Source organism: Neopelma chrysocephalum, unplaced genomic scaffold, assembly GCF_003984885.1.
Source record: "Neopelma chrysocephalum unplaced genomic scaffold, ASM398488v2 Primary Assembly neopelma1_62, whole genome shotgun sequence".
NCBI classification, from domain to species: domain Eukaryota; kingdom Metazoa; phylum Chordata; class Aves; order Passeriformes; family Pipridae; genus Neopelma; species Neopelma chrysocephalum.
The window spans coordinates 3,599,624-3,620,778 of NW_020897719.1; the positions used below are offsets into that span (position 1 = coordinate 3,599,624).

Here is a 21,155-nt window from a genome sequence, read left to right on the forward strand (position 1 = left end):
ACAGATGCTTCTGAAGGATGCCCTCCTGCAATTGTTCTATTTAGTCTTTACTTTTGGTCTGCTGCTGATGCTACTTTTGGAAGACAGCGTGCTAATTTCCATCCACAGAGAATTCTCTTTAGGAAATCTCTAAGTCCCTCATGAGCCCTCATTTTGGAGGGGAAGATGGTCTCTTATACTACCTCTTGCTTCAGAAATTTGGCTCTCTTATCTATTCACATAACCTTACATCTCTGTAACCTTTGCCACCAACAATTGTACTTATGTGCTTTTTCCTTTACTGTCTTTTCTTCCATAACTTTCTCCTAAACATCTACAAGTGATAGATTTAATTCAGAGGGTCATATTTTTGATTTTAAGAACTTTCCTGACAAAAATTTTGGGAAATGACATGTTGCCTTTTCTCAGAGACACTGTTAGGAGGACAGTAACACAGACGTAGTATCCTGTCTGCAGATAAATGCATGGTTTCCAGACTTACAAGTATAACTCCAAAACTTTTAATTACTGCCATCAATGAATCAAGGGACCTGCATTACAGCAGCTGAGTGATTACTCTGTCAGTGTGATTAATAGACCAGGTGGTGTTTTAAAGCAAGGTTCTGCATGTGTACATGCATGCAGAGGAGAGGTGTGTGGTTTTGAGGGGAGTTCCAGTTTAATTAGTCAAAGCCATATAGTGGACACATTTACTGAAACTTTCTGGACAGAAAAATAACAAATTCCAGTATTATTTTCAATAGTTTAAAGTGATGCTAAATCATTTTTCTCATCAGAGGAGCTGCTATTAGAGCAATTCACAAAGTCAAGATAATGAATGAGCTATTCTTTTACAGCATTCCTCAAGGAGGAATTATCCCGAATGATATGGTTACTTAATATGAACATTTATAAAGGGACAGTCATTATGTGAATTATGTATTTCACATAACTTAATTCAAGTTTCAGCTTATAGTAGCACTTTTATCTTTTTTCATTCAGTGATAAAAAAGGCATCAATTATAATTCTCCTAACACGTCTACAGAACAACTGTCTGCTACTGAAGTTGCTGTGCTCATTCAAACACATAATTATACATCAGAGGGCCCTGGGCAATCTACATTTACTAATATAATGAATAGATAAAAACTGCACACTTAAATGTAGCAGTTTAGGTATATGAGAAATGCACTACAGAATATATTTAGGGATGTGCTGGTCTGTAGCAATGCTACCCACCATGTGATGACTTGTCCGTGTACTTCTGCTGTTAATTATGTAAATGCACTTAGAGCCCAGAGAACAATATGCTTTCTGCCATGTTTTTAAATGAAAACAAAGACCATCGCTTTGATGTCTCCTCAGAAACAGTACATTTTTACTGACGTTTATCCAGTTTGCATGTACAAAGCATGTCCGCAAAGTATGCAGATAGTATGAAAGGAATATGAGCCAACCAGATTATAACTAGCATTACTGCAATTTCAAAGAATCTATAATCAGAAGTGGAGAGGTATAATGCAGGAAAACAATTTTGAACCACATCACAGGAATGTACTATCTAGACATTGAAGACCACTGGGCTATTGGTCTGCATAAGCATGCCTGAGGCTGGCCATCAGCAGAGGTTAACCAAACGTTCTGGTGTACCCAAAATGCGATTTCATTGGATTCTACAAGCAAAAATTCCAAAGGTTAGTTATTAATAAAATAACATTTCTAATGTACTTTAGCAAAGACCCTGCTAGACTTTGCAGATGCTGAAAAGGTCTGAATGCTCCATCTTGTAGTCTTTCTACTGCAAATCATATCCACAAAAAACAGACTTTCCTGATCTATGCTAAAAAAACACTAAAAAGAACAGATTTTTTTTTTAAATTATGGCTCAAGTGAGCCATAGAAGATTAGAAACTCCTATATTAACACAGCATGGGAGATCCATGATGCTTGAGGACACAACGTTCATTGTAACATTTCCCTGTCTTCTTGTATTCTTGATCAATATAAAGGCTGATAAAAGTCTTGACTAATCCTTAACAATCATTTAGAATGACCAAGCCTTTTGCTAGAAACTCAAAATAAGTTCATGAAAGTAGTAGTAGAAATTAACTGCTCCTTCCTGAAATATTAAAGAATTTTTCTTCTCTCATTCCCAATTGTCTTCTGAATTTTCCTGCGGTCAGCTGACAAACTTCTTACTTTAAAAGCTGAGTCAAAATACAAGCAAAATATCTCTTGCTTAACTCTTGTATAATTTGTAGCAACCATTTAAGAAGCATGTAGTACTATTTCCTTCTTGAGAAACATGATATTCCAGTCTATACTGCCTTATACCTAATTCTAAAGCCCTAATCGTTTCCTATGAATTTCTACCAGATACGCGGAAGTCCTTATGTTAATAAAGAAAGAGTAAAGCCCCACGAAACAGATTCTTTGACAGAAAACAGTTATTTCAAGCTCGCTACTTAATTGGCTCTAATGACAACATTCCACTTCCCTGAAAAACCCCTGAAAGCTTTCACTGATTTCTATGATATAAAGGCAATTACCAATCACATAACTGATGTCTGAATTTCTCTTTTTGTGAGTATGATTCTGCACAAGGATTTCTACCAGAACGTGTTACCTTTCAGAACTAAATCACTAAGGAAAACTAAGTGCATGTTCTTATTCTAACTTTAATGTTATACAAATCTATAATTTCAATATAAAATACAGTAATGATTTAATTTTCTTATACAACCTGGAGGCCCATCTAGCCTGTATGCCAGTATGGTTCTATGTGGCTATACAGACATGATTATTCTATCCCCAATGGAACCTGTAGTTTAGCTATTATCTTTTAAGACTCTCACTACTTTTCTGCATTTCCAATAGATATCTATGTCTTATAAACAAAGAATACTCATAGAGTAGATAAAATGCATTTGCGAGATAATACTGTCCTGACAGTCAGTCCCTTCAGCAGTATTCACTGAAGCTCTCTTCACACAAGAAGCAACAAAACTGTGTATATTTGCACAGGGGGACACTGCAAATTTATTTACCTGCTCTGTCTTGGGAATGAAAACTTCATTTTTCAGATCTTTTGAGAGTTCAAAGTTGCTTATACCTACAAGCACTATCTAAAGGAGAAGTGAGAGTATATGGCTAAAAAATGAACACAAAAATGAGGTTGAGAAAGGTTACATGGAAGTGGCTACATAACAACTTTGCTGAGACTCTGAGCATCACCAATATGAATTAGGCATTTTATCTGCAAATTAACAAACTTGTGTCAAGTTGGAGTCACTGTCTGAGTGAACACTAAAAATGGAGCCAGGATGCTGGAACACAGCCCTGTAGAGAAAAAGTCTCAACTCTGTTGATCTGAAATTCAGCACATCAAGGGGATAGGGGCTGTTCTTCCATCCAGACCCCTCCCACAAAGCAATAGGGTGAGAAAACTTGATATTGGAAACCTGGTGGGTTTTGCCCTTTTCAGTTCTTAGCATAGTTTTATAAATGCAAAAGAAATGCAGCAAACTCTTTGCACTATGAGTAAAGGGCCTTTTGGGGTTCATTTTGTTACGAAATGGCACTAGTGGAATTCATACAATCCACACTACAAGGGCACCCACTACTACTGTGGCAAGTGCCATATAGAACAGACAGAAATCACAGCACTGTTGCTTATCGTGCAAGTGTGCCTGTGCACAGTATACTGGTCTTATTTGCTTATAAATTTTCCAAATTTAACTGCTTGGGTTGGACACTGCCCATGCCTGGTGTCTGCCTCAGGCTGTTTTTTTTTCTATTTGGTTCTATGTTTCTGTTTTAGGGTTTTGACATTTCCAACTAGCACTATTCAATCACTTCTGAGAGTGAGACCAAAGAGAAAATAAGCTGGTTTACTTTGTAGAAATGTCTCATGCTTTGAAGTGGAGAAATACAGTTTAGCAAGGGAGTAATTTTGTGTCAGAGATGTGCCTTTTGCTCCCCTGTAAATACCTGCCCCAAACTGGAAGAGTTTAAGGAACCTTTGAAAAGTCAATAATTTTTGTACTTGCAAGAATTTCGCTAAAGGTTCAGACGCAAGTATCTTCCAAACTGTTCATCACTCAGCAGGCCAAAGAATCTCTCAGGTGCCAGAGCTCACCAGAATGTGAGACTGCCACTCTCAGAAAAGAGACAGAGCATCCTCCATTCCCCCTTTGCCTCCCACCCCCATTGCTGCTGCTGGTAGGACTCCGAACTGCTCTCCAACAGGGACTGAGCTGGCCCTGCATAGCAGCCAAGGGATGGAGAACTATCTTTCCTGTAATTACTAATCCCAAGGACTCTGCATGCAGCTGGAGCTAGGCATCTGGAGCTGAGGGAAGATGGAAGCAGAAGGGCTCTTGGCTCTAGGTCTGAGACTGAGCCTAGAAGGGACAATTATTTTAAATTAATTTTACTTTCTGGTTTTTATTTTGCACGCAGTACAACATAGCAGTATGTGGAATCAAAGTAAAGGTATTTAAACGTTTTGCTGTTGCATATAGCCAGAGCACAACTTTGTGTTATATGCACTGGGACAGGCTGCCCAGGGAAGCGGTTGAGTCACCATCCTTGGAGGTACTTAAAAACCATGTAGATGTGGTCCTTAGGGACATGGCTTTTTGGTGGACATTTGCCTCTTGTTACAGGGGTCACTGTTGCTAGGAGAAACTGAATTCAACCAACTCTGCTATGACATGTCTGAGATACTAAGTGAATTTCTGAAACTAAACTATTTGCAAGCAGTTATAACTTGTTTGCCTTATTTTTTTTTCTGTGTGATTGCCTCCACATCCCACTTAAGCTTAGATTTGTTCAAGTGACAAGTGCCCAAGGCTGGTAATGAACTCAGTGAGAACTGGACCTGAATATATGGTCACTGGGGAAGAAGAGGAAGAGTTGACAAAATATTCATAGGGATAGCAAGAGTCCTGTAGTGCAGAACACTATCTAGATAGGACTACACTGTACTCTTTTAAGATCAGTGTAAAAAGTAACTAGACCTTTTTTATGGAGCTAGATATATGGCACAGTTATAGCCATCATTCAAAACAAACAAAGAAACTGCTTTTAAAACCATTTGAATTCTACAAGAGAAACAGGGCTGTCACTATAATAATATATAAGATTACATCAAGTAAATATGTGGCTGTGTCTGCTCCTAATGAAATAATATGCTAGTCCCTCCTCCCTCAATTAGGTAACTACTCAGATAAAAGATGGGTAATAATACACATTTTCATAATAATATCCTCAGACATCTCAAATTAGGGGCCCTTTGACTTTAATTTCTTTGTGCCTGAGTATAAAATGTGGACAATAATGGACAATAATACTCATAATACTCCTATTATGAAGGCTATTGCGAAGACAAATATATTAATGTTTGAGAAGCCCTTAGGAAGTACAGTGATGAGTGTCACAAAAAAAGTCCATGAGGAAATGAATAATTTCATCTTCATATCAAGGTTCCAATCACGTGCAGTAAGTAAGGCCTGAGGCCACAGGCTGAACAGAAAAGGTAAACCAAAATATTGAATAGCTTCTCATTAAGTGAACACCATTCATCTAGTGCAGCAAGTGAGACAGAGGTCCTATGGAGAAATCGGATGTGAATGGATAATTACAGATTTTATCATAATGCATACACCAAATAGGGGTGAAAAGTTTATACTGGTGACTTAATTTTGGCATCTCCTAACTTCTGAATGCATGACTCTGCAGCCTCCCTAGTGTCATCTCATTTTTAACACCATTTTTTATGTGTAACTGTATTTGTGTTGCTTAAATGATCATCTGCTCATTTCTGATATTGGGCTTGTTACTGTGATGCTTTTCTTTCTCTCATCCCTGTATTTAGAACACTTTGTCCAGATACAAAAATCTTTGCAGTCTGACCTTGAGGAATAGTAAGACTTTGTATAATTTAGATTAGTGCAGTAATTGTTTGGCCCAAATGCCAGAAACATCCCCAAGGGTATTTAACATGCATGCAGAAGATGTAGCTGCTACTTTGCAACTAAAGGTCAGGACAAAAGTACAACTTACAGCCAAGAGAATGCACTGCAGCTCTTGTCTGAGCGGTGGCAGTTGCAGGTGGCTGGGGCACCACCAAGCAGTTGCCTTCGGAAATATCACCAGGCACAGTCTGGGCACTCTTAGCAGCTTTCTCCAACACACAGTCTGCAGAAACTGGGCCAAATCAGAGCCATCAAAAAATACACTTGTGCTCTCAAGATGGGACAACAATTCTTTTAGCTTCATCTAACTCTGGCTGTCTGATAAAGCAGATCACTTAATCACTTCTTTTTTCCCCACTTACTCCTAGATAGATTGTGTGCTATACTTGGGATCAGTGTTGCTGTTGAGGACTATTTGTTTCTCCACTTTGGGCACACAGTTCTGAAGTGGAATGAAATTTCATTATAGATCCAATGTGTGCTGCACACTGTATATAGTCAAGCCCAAAAACCACCTGAGAAAAACTCAAAGTAAAGAGCCATCCAAGAAGGATTATGGGATTATATCCTTAAATCCATAGTGAGATACACTAGAAAGAGATGTTTTCTCATTTTCATCTACAGGCGATGAAACGGATTACCTACCCACAAATTTCCATAATTTACTTCCTCGTGTGGTACCTGATACGGGAAACAACATTATAGCAGAGCTCAGTCAGAACTGACAGGGAGTGAAATCAAAGCTGGTTTTATATGAAAGGGAGAGCTTCAATGTCTCCCCTGAAAGACGAAATCAAACCACAGCCCAAAATGACCAGTACCAGCCACAGCAACTACAGTGCAGTCTTCTGAATTACTGTATCACTAAATTAATGCCGGCAGGGGTGCAAGTCATGAATGAACTGAGAAGTGTAGTGCTCCACAGGCTTCTATGGTTGTTGAGAAAGAGATGGAAACAGAGTTGGTCAGAACAGAATAAAAGCTTCTTGAAGGTGCAAGCCAAATTTGGCTGACCACAGCAGAAAAGCAGCTCTGCAAGGCTTGGGTCACTGAAACCATGTGAGTACTTCCCTGGGTGTGGAGCACCAACACCAGTATCTACCCTGGCTTTGTGCCTCCCTCTGTGCCACTGGTGCACTGTATGGTGCTACTGGATGGAGGGAGACTATTTCAGGGGATTAAGCCAGTTTCAAGCAATTCTCTTGGCTGCCGTGCTACCCTGCACAGCAGGACCATCTGGCTTCCACTGATGATCTTTCTTCAGAGAGAGGTACTGCTTGCAAACATCTGCTATGAGCTGGAGGTGGCCAGGTATGGCCCTCACGAGTGCTTCAAACCACTCCCAGCACTGGGCTGCCTTAGGACATGCACTGCCTTCCCCAGAGCCAGTCCTGAAAGGAGCTCTTTAATTCACCTACCTTCATCCAGGGAGAAACGGACTCCATGCCTGCTCTGACTGAGTTCAGAGGTTCTTACAGCTCCACCTTGCATTGGTTGATAATGGGTGGCTCCCTCCATGCCTGTGGCTGCCCTCCCTGCTAATGAAGTGAGAGATGAAGGCACACAGTACCATCCCATACTACCTGAGGCTGTGTCATTCTGGCATCAGAAGTATCAAGACAACTTCAACTTTACTGGCACTGCAGCAATCGAACAAGTGTTGGGGAGACTGAGGTGAAAACTGTAGCTCTTTCCCAGTTTGATTAACATCACCTTTGTCTCTGTTTGTACCATTTCAACAATAGTGACAATGTGTTGATGTGCCTACAGCACCTGTTGGCTCAGGCAGGGCTCTAAGGAATCTTAATGAAGAATTATATTGCAAATACTGCCTAACCACTAGGAAGAGATAGAGAAGAGGTTAATTATTTGGGGACCAACCGAGACATAGCACAGTCCAAAGTCAGGTGAGACCATTTGGGAGACTCTAGAGGCATGTTGATTTAGCTGCTTTTCTGCTACACTGTTAGGCAATGCTGGTTCCCAATCTACCTCTCAGATCTGGCAAGTGTTATGCTGGGGAATCTCCTTCCCTAATAAGCATTACAGGACAGGCAGGCAAACATTCCCAGAAGAGGGAAACTTCTTAACTTCTGAACAGGAGGAAACTAGAAACTTGTTCCACTTAAGGACAGACTTACACAACACCTATGACCCACAGGGACATGATGCCAAACACAATACAGCTAAGTAATTAAATATTAGTTCAAAATCAGAAACCATTGCAACTATAATTTCAAATCACTAAAAGCACTAGGGAATACTTGCCCTTCTCTATACATGTGAGAACAAATTACTTACTGAGGGTTTCAATAAATTCTGATTCTAACAGATGCATAAATACGTAACGTATTCAATATCTCAAGACATCCAGTGATTACATATGTCCCTTTTGTTATACAAAGAAATGCAGCAGCTTTTTAGCCCATTAGAAAAAGTCAAAGGCAATAAAAGTAAGCATGTGTTTTTGTTAATGTCTCATATAAAAGGCTTCAAACTTTTCAAGGAAGTATAAACATCTGTCATTCAATCAGCTTTGCAGAAATAATGCAGCTAGACCAACAATATCAAGCATGTTCTTGTTTCAGTTCCCAAGTTGCTTTTGTTCCTTCTCCTTACTTGAACTCAGTATTGTTGACAGGCAGATCTATACACCCTGTACAACCTGTCCCAAGTCCTGTAATTTCAGTATGCCTTGTAGCTAAATGTAAGCTATGGATGGCATAAAACTTGAGATAAGGCAACGCTCTGCCTAATTATGGCAAACTGAGGTTTATCTTTTTCTTTTTAACTCACATACAAGCAATTCTCTCACGTAGAAAGCAATTGAACCAGTTCAATCTTATCTCAGGTTTTTCACTTTTAGACAGAAACCCATGTAACAGATTTCTACAATCAAATAATATATTCCAGAGCAATGCTGTGGAGAGTTGAAATTATCTGAATGTCACCATTACTGTTATATCGACATAAATCACTCCAATACAGTCTTAAGCAATACAACACTTCTCAGACGTACATCCCACAATAACAAAGCCTATCACACACTGATTATAGCAGAATATGTGAAAAGACTCTCCTTGCAAATAAAATGAAAATAGTCCTGTGAAAGACTTGCAAAAAATTTCCAGATTTTCTTGTTCCTAGAATTCCACGGTTTTTTGTGTATTTGGGCTGGATATGTTGTTTTCAAGGGGCAGTATGTGAAAATGCTAGGTCTGCTTTTGAAAGCTGCTTCATTATGTCAGGCAAATACCTGCACTGCCAGTGAAGGGTCTCAGTGTCACATATATGGCATATACCCACTGCCAGGGTAAAAGGGAACAACTGTGACAAATGAGAAGCTCTTTCAGCTAATTCATTTTTTGTGTAGTCATCTCGGAGTCAAGATGCTCCAGCTGGTACTGGTGCCTGATTACACTAGAAGCTGTACCAAGTCAGACAGCCTCCTTCTCTAAGCACCTCGGGGTCTAAGCAGACAATCACACAACTAGTGAAAGAAAAGAACTACAGTTGTTCCTTTTCTGCAAATGAGGAACTAAGTGATAGGGCTAAAAAAAGGGCTCAGCCCTCAGCCAGTATAAATTGGCATGAGAGGATTCTGGTCAGCACAAATACACCAAGTTACAGCAGCTGAAGAAAACACTGGAGTCGAATTTATAATGCCAGAGAAAAACATAATGCACCCAAGCAAGATTGAACCATCTGCAACCAGTATAAAGGCTGAAGTGTACTTAAAAATACTGTACTTGCCTTGTTTCACAAAAATCCACAGCATAAAACGATGGTGTTGATTATAAAACTAGACAATGATAACACTGCAAGAAAAAAACAGCTCATTAAAAAGGTAAGGTATATAATGTGCAATAAGGGACAAGATACACCCACCTTTTCTCAGCAGAAAATTATTTTGCTTATAATTATTTTAGTCCCAAAGTAACTGAAAGACTTGAAGAAATAAACTGTACTTTATAGTGGGTTCTGGCAAGGGGGCGAGGGAATGTTTCAAGGATTTTCAGAAGGAATTTGGATCTTGAAAATATTTCAACAGAAACTTCTGGGTTTTAATTACACATATCAATGCTGTACTTTTCCGCCCTCATCATCCTTTTACATAAACACTGTGTACACTTCCATCAAACTCAAAAGTGTTTTCCTCCAAAACAAAAGCATTGGATTACAAATGCATTCTTTCATTCTCTGATCTGTAAGTATAGTACATTTCCGTTTTCTTTGCCTTGTCCTCAGAAAACAACAACATGAAAGAGGTGTGGAGGGTCCATGCACTGGTTCCTCAGAGCCTCACTTCCGTGTCAGGAGATGGTCAAGGAAATTTTACTCTGTCTCCATTTCCACCTGCTCATTCCTGAGCTGGCCATTTCTGGGAGCACACTAACTTGTCCCTCTCAGTACATGACAGCGAGGAAATAACCCACTCCCTTGCTATCAGTCACAGAGGAAAGTTAAGAGAAAACAGATCTCTGATAGATGAAAGTGGAGCTCAGGAGAGCTACTGTCCTATGTTCAAAATTGAAAGGAGAAAGACTTGATATCACTCAAAACAGTAACTTTCAAGGAAATAAAACAAAGCAGTTTGGGACCGAGAAATTCAATGCAGATATAAATCCATGAGTTGCATCTGTGAAGGCAGATTCAAGAAAAGGAACAAGTCTAGGATAGGCAAGAAAAACCTGGATCTGATCCACTAGAAAGAAATGCCATGGTGCCAATAATGGCATGAGAAACTTTTATCATTTTGTTGGCTAAACAGTGTTTAGGAATGTACTCAGGTATGTCACTTGAATTTCATATAAGTACAAATAAAGTGAAGCTTTACATCAAGATTGTTCCTTTCTGGTCCTCTTAATTCACTTTTATTTTCAGGATTATTTTTGAATGTTTTACATCGGTGCTGATAAGGAACACTTCCACATTCCATAGAAGGATAAGGATGTAGAAAGGACAAAAGAAAAGGGAAAAGTCTTTACAATATAAGAGACTTTGCTGGAAGAAAAATCTATTACTTGCTACAGAAAGGTTTCTCCCAAAGTTACCTCACTTGAACTTGTCCCTTCTCCTTCAGAGATCTGCAGGACATAGGAGATACAGCACCACAAAGCCAGCCCTCACAGCAGGATTTCTTGGCAAACGTTGCACAATCAGCTGATTACAAGTATGTCTTCAAAATGGTTATCCCTTTCTGTAATGCTGTTTGACAGGTATGTCTAAAATCTGCTAGTGAAGAGCAATGTACTCTGTGTGAAATGAAACACTCCACATAATATCTGACAGAAGTAGTCCAGGGTATATGGCTCCTCCCTATACAACCTTGCCATATGGTAACAGCTGGGGACACCAGTAATGGAGCTGAATAAGCCATCAGCTTTACTGAAGGTGAATTCCCATCTATCCTGACTCATCTGAAAAACCTGTCACTGGTCACCTGCCCTTATGGCTAGGTTCACATCTTGAAAGGACAAATAGTACATGATTAAAAACCCATAGTAACTTCTCACATACAGAAATGCTGAATGTCAGAGATGATGGAAAAGCTATTTGCTAAACATAGACATTTCTTATGGGTTTTGATTTGTCCTTTGTTATATTGCTTTCAAAATGTTACAAAGCTTGGCAAAGGTATGATGGGGAGTACCTTGACATTCACATGCTCCCATCTTCAGAAGTTTTTGTGCTGAACGGAAGGTTTTTAGAAGAACATTTTCATTCAAAGTTTGGCAAATTCCTCAGGTACAAACTATACATCAGCTACTTACAACAACTTACCGCTGTTGCTTGATAGAAAACAAAAAAAATTACATACCATCCTTGAATCAAATGTACACATGACAGAGTCTACTTGACAGGAATGACAAATTATTTTGTATATCCTGCTTGTCTATGAACACAAAATCATTTCTTCCTTATCTGTTTCAAAGGAAAACTACTATACCTGTGTATTTTGTTTCAAGTGTAAATCAATATTCTCCTCGTTTGCATGTGTGTAAATTAATTCTATCAGATTACTGAGTGTAAATCCAGTTAATAGTAAAATTAAATTACATTTCCAGAGTTAAACTGATTTTCTAAAAAAGACACAACTTGTCCACTTTGTGTGGACAAGACCATATTTCTACTCAATCTTTAAGTATTCATGCAAAATTTGAAAAATGGTTATTATTAAAAAAAATCCACCTGCTGATATTCTAATATCTACATATACAGAGATCCAGCACTAGTCATAAAGTAATGTTGTTAATTATCAAACTCTCTTTGACCTTCATCTCTTTAAAGTTACCTGAAAGGACAAAATTCTATTCTCTTTATTTACAAGTGTACTCCCATTTGATATTAATGGTATTATTTTGCTAGTTTGGGTAAAGATTCACTTACAAGAGCCTTCTCAAAGAATCTCTGCAATACATAAAGGCTGCCTGGCTTCTGTCTATTCCACTCATCAGCTACTGAATTTCTTCAGTTTGTTGAAGAATAAATTCTAGTTTTGGTAACAAATACTATTTTCAGGCAGCTTTTAAATCACTTAGACATTGTATCCGATTGTACTGTCGGATAAAAAGTTGCAGTAAGTCTTAAGAGTTGCAAGAATTTATGCCACAGGACTTTCAAAGTGCTCAGCAAGTGAGCTATAGCATGTAAATCCACATGATCCTGAAATACTCCATGGACTTTCAAAAATCCGGAGAAACCTATAACGGCTCACAAAAGACACTATTGAGTTGAAATGATTCATCTACCTTGGACACACAAGGTTTAATAATCCAGCCACAACCATCTCCTATCCATTAGCAAAGTCACTAAGAACATCACATCATAAAAATTAAAATAAATAAATAAATAAATGCACACATACATACATAAATATATATATAAAAAGCAGTATATAGACTAATGCATCACTTATTGTCTACTTGTTCAAATACAGATATTTGGAATGTGGGATTATAGTTCAATTTTTCATATTTACTCCATTAAGCTTTTTCTTTACATCTTTGAGAAAGAGAACGAATTATGTGAATTAAAAAGTTCTATTACATGATAATAGCATTACTACATATTCTGCATTAATATATGTGGTCTTGCACTCAGTCTGAAACTAATGCTAAAAATATAATGAGGCCCATGTACAGCAGTGAATGCTATGAGTGCCAGAAATATACATATGTTGGCATCTTGCCATCTCAATTATGAGGACAGCATAATTTAACACACTGTGAAAATGACTTGACTACCTCACTTCCATACTGTGAAAAAAACAACAAATGTGCAGGGTTTTTACTCCCTTACTATAAGCAACATATGTCCTTTAAAATTAACTAATGCTCATCTACGTTTGGACTGAATTTGATCTGTTGTTTTTCAAAGAGAAAATATGCAATCTCTATATTTAAATATGCAATTTTTATACTTAGAAAAAAAAAATCAGTGTTTTTATTTACACTGGATAATGTCCTGATAATCAAGACTGTGTTGCCTCTCAAACAGCCTAAAATGGGTGTTAACTCTGATACACTGTCCTAGACCCAGTGAAACTTAAATTCCTTCCAAAACATGGCCAGATAGCAGAGGGAGAAGTGGAGATCAACCTGCCTGCCAGAGTCAGACATGGTCCAAAGATGCATCTGTGATAAAATACTTGCAGAGAAATGCTACTTTGGCTCTTACCAGGTGTAGAAACAGCTGAGCAGCATCCTTGCAGGGCTGCAGCTCTGGACTCGAGCTATGCCGTCCTTATAACCCTTTTTCTGTTCTGACTTAGGGGATGGGCACTCCAACTATACCTTGATCTCTTCATTGACTTTAAAGATAGAGCAATTAAAAGCACATGGAGATGAATACACAGCAGCCATCTAAAACAAGCACTCAGGGTCCCTTTTCTTTATTCTAGGGATGGCAGATGCGAAAGGATGTGTCCCAGCAAGGTTAGCAGGAGCACAGCCGGAGCCAGAAGCCAGCCACACTATCCAGGAGGTCCTGGACAGTTGTTGTTATCCTGCAACCTTCTCCATGTTCTGTTTTCTTGGATTGCCTTAATATTTTTGTCATTATAACTTTCACATTGACATGTCAGTCACATGTCTCTGCCTTCTAGTCTGTTTCTCATCTGTGCTTGTCTCCCTGATACATCCCTAGAATATCCAGTGGAGTGCTTGGACTAGAAGAGACTTTGCACTAGAAGGAAAGTGGGGCTGGGAGGCAGACAGAGTTTGTTGCAGGATGGAAACCAAAGGTAAAAAATGCACATAGCCTTAAGCATCACTCAAGTATAACTGTCTGTATAAGGTTCTCCTCTTTACCTGCCTGCCTGGATTATGTTTAATTGAAAAAAAGGCAGCTCTTCAGTGTAAAGATTGCTTAGGCCTTTATTTCTTTCTTTGCCTGACATAAGGCTTAGTTAAATACTAAATTATAATAACACTAAGAAGGCAGAGCCAACCTTTACAATTATGTGAATATTTTTCACAGCTTTGAGAATGGTTTTCCAAACTCAAGTGGTTTTCTCTTGAAAACTTGAAACTTGTTCTTGCTGAACACAGTCACAATTGCAGTCTGGATGCTACCATTCAGAGGGACAGAAAATGCCTGTACTCAAAAAGTAGATGAGAAGTAATCTGTGTTCTTAATTAATATCAGCCTCAAACAAAAATTGCTTAACACTAAGCATTCATTTTTGGGTTTTTTTTTCCAGTTTGTTCCTAAAGGTTGGTAAATAAAAAAAAAAATCTGTGAAACAAACACTCCTAGAAAGAATTTCTAGAGATATGTAATTCTAAAGCATGCTTGAGTCAAATAATCATGATCCTCCACAACAGTTATGTTGTGGTGGGCAACAAAGATGATTAGGGGACTGGAGCATCTCTTATATGAGGAAAGGCTGAGGGAGATGGGCCTGTTCAGCCCTTGAGGAGAGACAACTGAGAGGGGACCTTATCAATGCCAATAAGTATCTGAAGGGAGGCTGTCAAAAGGATGGAGCCAGGCTCCTTTCAGTGGTGCCCAGCAACAGGGTAAGAGACAGTAGGCAGAAACTGATGCCCAGAAAGTTCCACCTAAACATGCGGAAGAACTTCCTCACTGTGACCAAGCACTGGAACAGATTGCCCAGAGAGGTTGTGGACTCTTCATCACTGGAGATATTCAAGAACTATATGGATGCAATCCTGTGCCACGTGCTCTAGGATGACCTTGCTTGAGCAGGGAGGTTGGACCAGATGACCCACTGTGGTGCCTTCCAACCTCACCCATTCTGTGATTCTGTGTGATTTAATACTTTGCTCTCTCAACATGAGTTTATTGTAGTAGCAATGCAATGATGGTAGAACTGCATTGCAAATAAAATACAGTTTCATAGTCCAAATAAATAACTTTAAATAAATAAATAATTCCATCACACAAATATCTGTTAGAAATGCAATTTAAAAGACCCTCTTGCTTTGTGTTGTAAAAATATGAATGACTACTCAGGACAAGTTGTTTCACATACATTTCTTCTCTATATTCAGCAACTCTAAGGTTGGAATTTCATTTTTCAAAGTCAAAAGGATGGTTTATTAATTACTTGGTATGAAGACAGCTCTGTTTCTCTACCCTGCACTCAATATCAAATTCAGTATAGCTTGATACATCCTGTATTTTCATTCACACTTTCATTACAGTCCTGCAAAGTAAAATCATTTATTATAAATTCTCTTGAATCTATTTGAAGCATCAAACAAAATGTGAAATTCAAAGGGAGAGAAAACAAAGCACCAGAAATCTTACCAGAAAAACAGTATTTCCTTTCTTATCCTCCTAGTTCTAACCATGAACCAAAGTGAGCACTGATGATTGGTGGACATTGGAAAGCAAAACTGAACTATAGGACTTTATGCAGCTTTAAAGTCCTAGTACAGCAGTGATAAAACCTGAGTATCACCAGTGTCACCTCTGTGACAATTACTCAAGAAATAGATAGCTCATTAAGGAGAACTAAGTGTCTAAGAAATGGTCTTTGCTAGCAGACTTAGTAATTTATTGGAAACAAAGGACACATTGGTTCTTCTCAAATTCTTTGATGACCATCAGTCTAACACATCTAGGACTAGGAGCAAAATTCATTCGGGCCTTCAATACTCATCTTCAGTGCCTCAGTCCAAATGACCCAATTTTTTACAGAGCTTTGGGTAAATTATTCACAAAGGGCTCAAACCACAGACAAATGTAAAGGGGAAAGTACAGCACCACATGAAGGAGATTTTTGGCCACATCCTTGTGACCCAGATTCCTTTCCTAACAGCTAGATTCAAAGGCGCAGACATCAGGCAGACTACAGGCAATCATATCCCCAGTTAACCTTGCTGGCAGAAGACAGTACAAGAATCTGTCATCAAAGTAAGGAAATCTTCATGTAAAAGTGGAAAGTTGAAGCTTAATAGCAAATTTTCATCTATTGAATTGCTTTAATGTGTGTATGCCTATTACTGTAAAAGCTTGAAATACAGAAGTATTTCTTTTTTGTTTGGCTGAATTTATCTCTTCTTCCTAAGAGAAGCTCTGGATTTACAAAACAGCTTATGTTTCTTTTTCTGATATAATTTTTGCAGAAAACACTTACTAATTGGGAAAGTCATGTAGTTCTTACCTGGTAGTCTAAGGAGAGAAATCAGCAATGTTTTCACAGTAAAAGGCCAGCGGCCTTTTTGCAAAGTCACTGAGACTGATGTTACAATATGCCCCTACTAATAGTGATTGCAAACTAAGCATTTATTTACTTTCATGTAGCCTTAGCTAAACACCATTTGCTCTAGATGAAACAGAGTGACCAGGCAGCCTCAGCAGCTTGAATGAAACATTAGGAGAGTGTACCTGCATGACAATAAGAAGGTCAAACACCAAGATGAAAGAAGCCAAGAAGGCTCTTGAGACCTCATCACTTGGCAGAAATCCACGATTCAGCTTGTCCCAGCTGATCCAGTCAGTAGTGATGACAAGCACAACTACAGAGGTCAGAGTAAATAGAACCGTCCTGGAAGGGAGAAAAAAAATAGTTCAGAGAGAATACGATAGTAATGAAGATGCATCATTCCATTTTATCTGTCTTCTAATGGTCAGCTGGTGCTTTTTCAGTGATTTTCCACTGATGAAAAGAGATTGAAGAAAATTAAGTGAACAAACAAATCTTTTAATTCAAAATAGGAAAGCAGTCAGTATCCTTAGTGAAAAGAAATTTAGTAGCTAGTACTAAGCATGTTGCAAAATTTGGCTGGAGTATATCACTGCTGTTCTTCATTCCATATTTTTCACTGAAGATACAAATGAATTAAGTAAAATAAGAAAGAAGTAAAATGTGCCAAGGCTTGTATGATTATGCCAAATTCAAATGAACAAATTGAGAGAACATTGTCTAAGGCACTAAAGACATTAGAACCTTTGAAAATCTTTTCTAAGCTGTAGGAGCTATAGAACACTATCTCTGAAGTCTAATTTTTATACAGAAACATGTCTGAATAAAAGAAATTAATTGCACTACATTAATTTTTAAAAAAATCCTGGGGAGTGTAGAAAGATTTTGCTTTGTGTCTTCTAAGATGCTTTTTGTACAAGTTTTCAACTTTATGACATTTCTGAGAAGTCTGAGAAGGAATGCATTATTATAAAAGTAATAAAGCCTCCATCTAAATGCTACAAGAATTCCAGAAGACACATTTGACTAATCAATACAATTCTGGAACACAGCATTTAAGAAAATATCTTTCTAAATTATCCCTGCAAGATAACTCTACATCATTTCCATCAGTACTTTGGTGATATCCTACAGAGTTGGCAGCAATGACTGATTGAATTCCTGGTTCCATGAAAGGAGGAAAACTGAGCTGGTAATTTGAGGGCGAACAAGGCTTCTCCCAGTACACATAGTTTCCAGTAAGTCTGTGCTATAACAGGGGCATATCAACATCTGAATGCACACACATGGGTAAATAATTGTGGCAGGGTGGGTGAATTTTTTTCTACAGCAATAACATCTCATTTTCTTCAGCTACCGAGGGTTGTAAAACAAAGTGAAGAATATGTCCCGTGACACTTCCAAACAGGACAAGTCCTCAGCAGAGGAAAAGAAAAATCTGTGTACCAGGGGTCACAGGCTACCAGTCTGTACTCATTTCCTTTTATACAGCATCCTTGGCTGTGTCTGTGCAGGAAGGGAAAACAAATATGCACATAAGCAATAGTGTACCCATTTGGACTCTTAAACATCATTCTTCTGTGACACGATGGGCTGCGCTTCTTCAGGATATAACGAGACAAAAAAATTACTTGATTGCTACCACCATTACCTTCATCATCTATTTTTATTGTTAATAAATTAATTCAGTTATATGCAACACTATGCTTGGCACCATAACAATTTTCTTTTGAGAGTATTACCAGCATGTGGGAAAGGACAAAAAAAAAAAAAAGTGAAGCACATTAGACCTAAGCAATAGTCAATCCCTGTTATTCCAAAATATTTGCTTAGCTACCATTTCACCTGTCAGTACTTGAAGCTGACTGACTTTCCTACAAGCTACACTTTGGTACATACCCAGAAGAGTTTACTTTGGAAAGACAATTCGTGATGGTACCTCTCTCTTGCATATAGTTTCTTGAGACACACATAGGTGGTTTTTTTCATATCTGAAACTCACACGGAGGGTAATGTTCTTACTTTTGCTGAGAAGTTCTCCAGAAAGAAAACAGTCCTCAGGACTTGTCTGCTGGCCAGGCCACACTGCCCTGACCACTGGGTGCCCTGGTTTTCCTCGACCTCTTTTGTGGAACAGTTTAGAACTGTAATTCAAATCTGAGTATTTTGCTATGGAAACCATATACCCAGAAGTTATTCTCAACACTATTCTGCCTCAGTCCTCTTGAATTATGCATTTGCATTTTGGAGCAAGAGTTCAAAGTATGGAAGGTCAAGTTTTGGCACGTAGGCAAGCAAAGGCAGACATATTTTTATTCATGCTTCATCGGCATGCATGCAAAGACTAATGTGTGTGCTCAAACTCTGATTTCCTTGAGGAAATGCATATGCACTTAAAAAAACTGCTTTGTTATTCATTCTGAAATGTCAAATAGGGAGGGAAAGGAACAGAAAATGGGCTGCTAATAGAATAAGAAAATGTGAGACCAATAAAAAAGGTTGGAGACAGACTTTCAAATAGTTGCATTAAACAGCATAATTAGCACTCAGTTGTATTTTTGACCTATGATACTGGAACACAGCAAGATATTCAGTACATGCTTTTGGATTTATTATAAACCGAGTTTATTTGGGTTACAGTTTAGTTCACTTCTTGTGAAAGTACAGTGTCCTGGAGATTATGGAAAAAACATGAGGATTTCATTTAACTTGACATAACTTGTATCAGATGAACCAATGTGAGCTACCCTGCAATATTTTGGGCAACATGTAGTTTGCCGAATATTCTGCAATGCACATTACCAAGAAAGAGCTACGCCATCAAACTATCCACAGCATTGCTGGCAGGACCTCTCCTTCTCATTACAGAAGGGGTGTAAGGGGAAAGACAAAAGAGGATTGACTCTTCTCTGTCCCAGGCGATAGGAAATGCAACTTCTGTCTCTACTTCACAAAGGAAATACACTTTTATATTTCACTCCTAACTCTGGCTTGTTGTATTGATGATTATGTGCCCTTGGCACCTATTCAGTTGCAATAATACACATTTTACAACTTAGCCCATACTTCTCAAGAGTCTGCAAATAAACACTGTCCAGGCCAATTGCATAGTGAAGAGTTAAAATTATTAGGTGGGTCCACAAAAGTCTGTGCTTATCACTGCCAGTGATGATCTAAAACTCCCAGTGCCACACTGAACTGAGGGGAAGCTTAAAGAGAGGAATTTTTACTGCCAGAAACCTCTCAAGAAACATAATTTTTTAGACTGTATCTCTATAATCTTTGATTGCCAGGACTGAATTTGTCAAACTAAGTCATTCATGCAAAACTGAGTCCATACTACTGGGCCTCATTTGCCAACAGAAAATTAGTTTAGTCCTCAAAATCTTGGCAGGGTCCAAACCAAATACATCTCTCCTTCTGCACCTGTCCATAACACTTTATTGTACTAAATGCTTTGACCAAAATGACCAACCTCTTAAAATCTATTCCCCAGCATACTAAACATTATGAGAGGTTACACACAACATGGAACAGAAGCCTGAGCTGGTTTTAGTCATTAGTAGTCGCTGCAAACAATCTCTCATGGCAGAGAGGGTCATGACCTCAACCTTGTAGAGATAAGACACAAGGTACTGCAGCGATCTTATGTCCTGGATGCTTGGAGACATCCACTTCTGCTGTCTTGCATGTCCTACCTCCCACATCAGGAATTCCCTAGGTAGTGCCCATGAGGCCCTGATCCTATTGCAGCCCCAATGCAGTACCACAAAAGCATTCAAAGCACATCCCCTCCAGATCTATATGAGAAGTACCTTTGACTCCTTCCAACCACACCTTCAGGAAACAGTCTGTGTTACTTGCCTGTACTGAGTTCGAAACTGAATAAACCAGAATTTGTCCCTAGAAAGACAAAGACAAGCTAAGTAATGTATACAAGTTTACAAACAAGAACTGTTTCCAATTCGAGTCTCCTGGTTCTTCACGTCTAAATCAGCAGGGCAAAGTGTACAAAAACCAAATTCTGGTCTGTGATGGAACCTCGTTTGTCAATAGCAAAAGTGAAATTTTTCATTCGAATGTTAAATACAATTCTTTTCACAACCATATATAAGGGGGAAATAATACACAACTTTGAGCAGCTCATGGTTAGAGGTATTCAGAATTTTTTTCTCTAGCACGACTCTCTGCCAAATTTTTTACGATGCTACAGCTTTGATGATCAGATAGCAAGAGTTCTTCTAAAACCAACTGAAGAAATGAAAGACAAACTTTGGCTATTTTCTTCATCTTCTTTTTGTCTTTTTCAAGAGACAAAAAACAGTATCTTGCCCTTTGACTACACCTTTTCCAGAAAAAAACACGTAACTGTGCTTTGGCAAAAGTAGCTCTTCAATTTGTATGACACAGCATTTTGAGAACTTTTCATCATAATTTCACACATAATTGCCACTAAGCTAGGTTATTTAAAAACCATTAAGCATAGCTAATAAGCATTCCAAGTATTGCCTAATACAAT

The 21,155-nt window shown here is 38.4% G+C and overlaps 1 protein-coding gene across 2 annotated transcripts in view; it reads right to left on the bottom strand.

The window, feature by feature from the left end:
* Nucleotides 1–21,155, bottom strand: part of TMEM117 (transmembrane protein 117) — a 201,889-nt gene that overhangs the window by 25,495 nt on the left and 155,239 nt on the right. For both annotated transcript variants that reach the window (XM_027682172.1, XM_027682173.1), the window contains one exon: nucleotides 16,819–16,978. In XM_027682172.1, coding sequence (XP_027537973.1) covers nucleotides 16,819–16,978 — 160 coding nt within the window. The remainder of the gene's footprint in view (nucleotides 1–16,818; nucleotides 16,979–21,155) is intronic.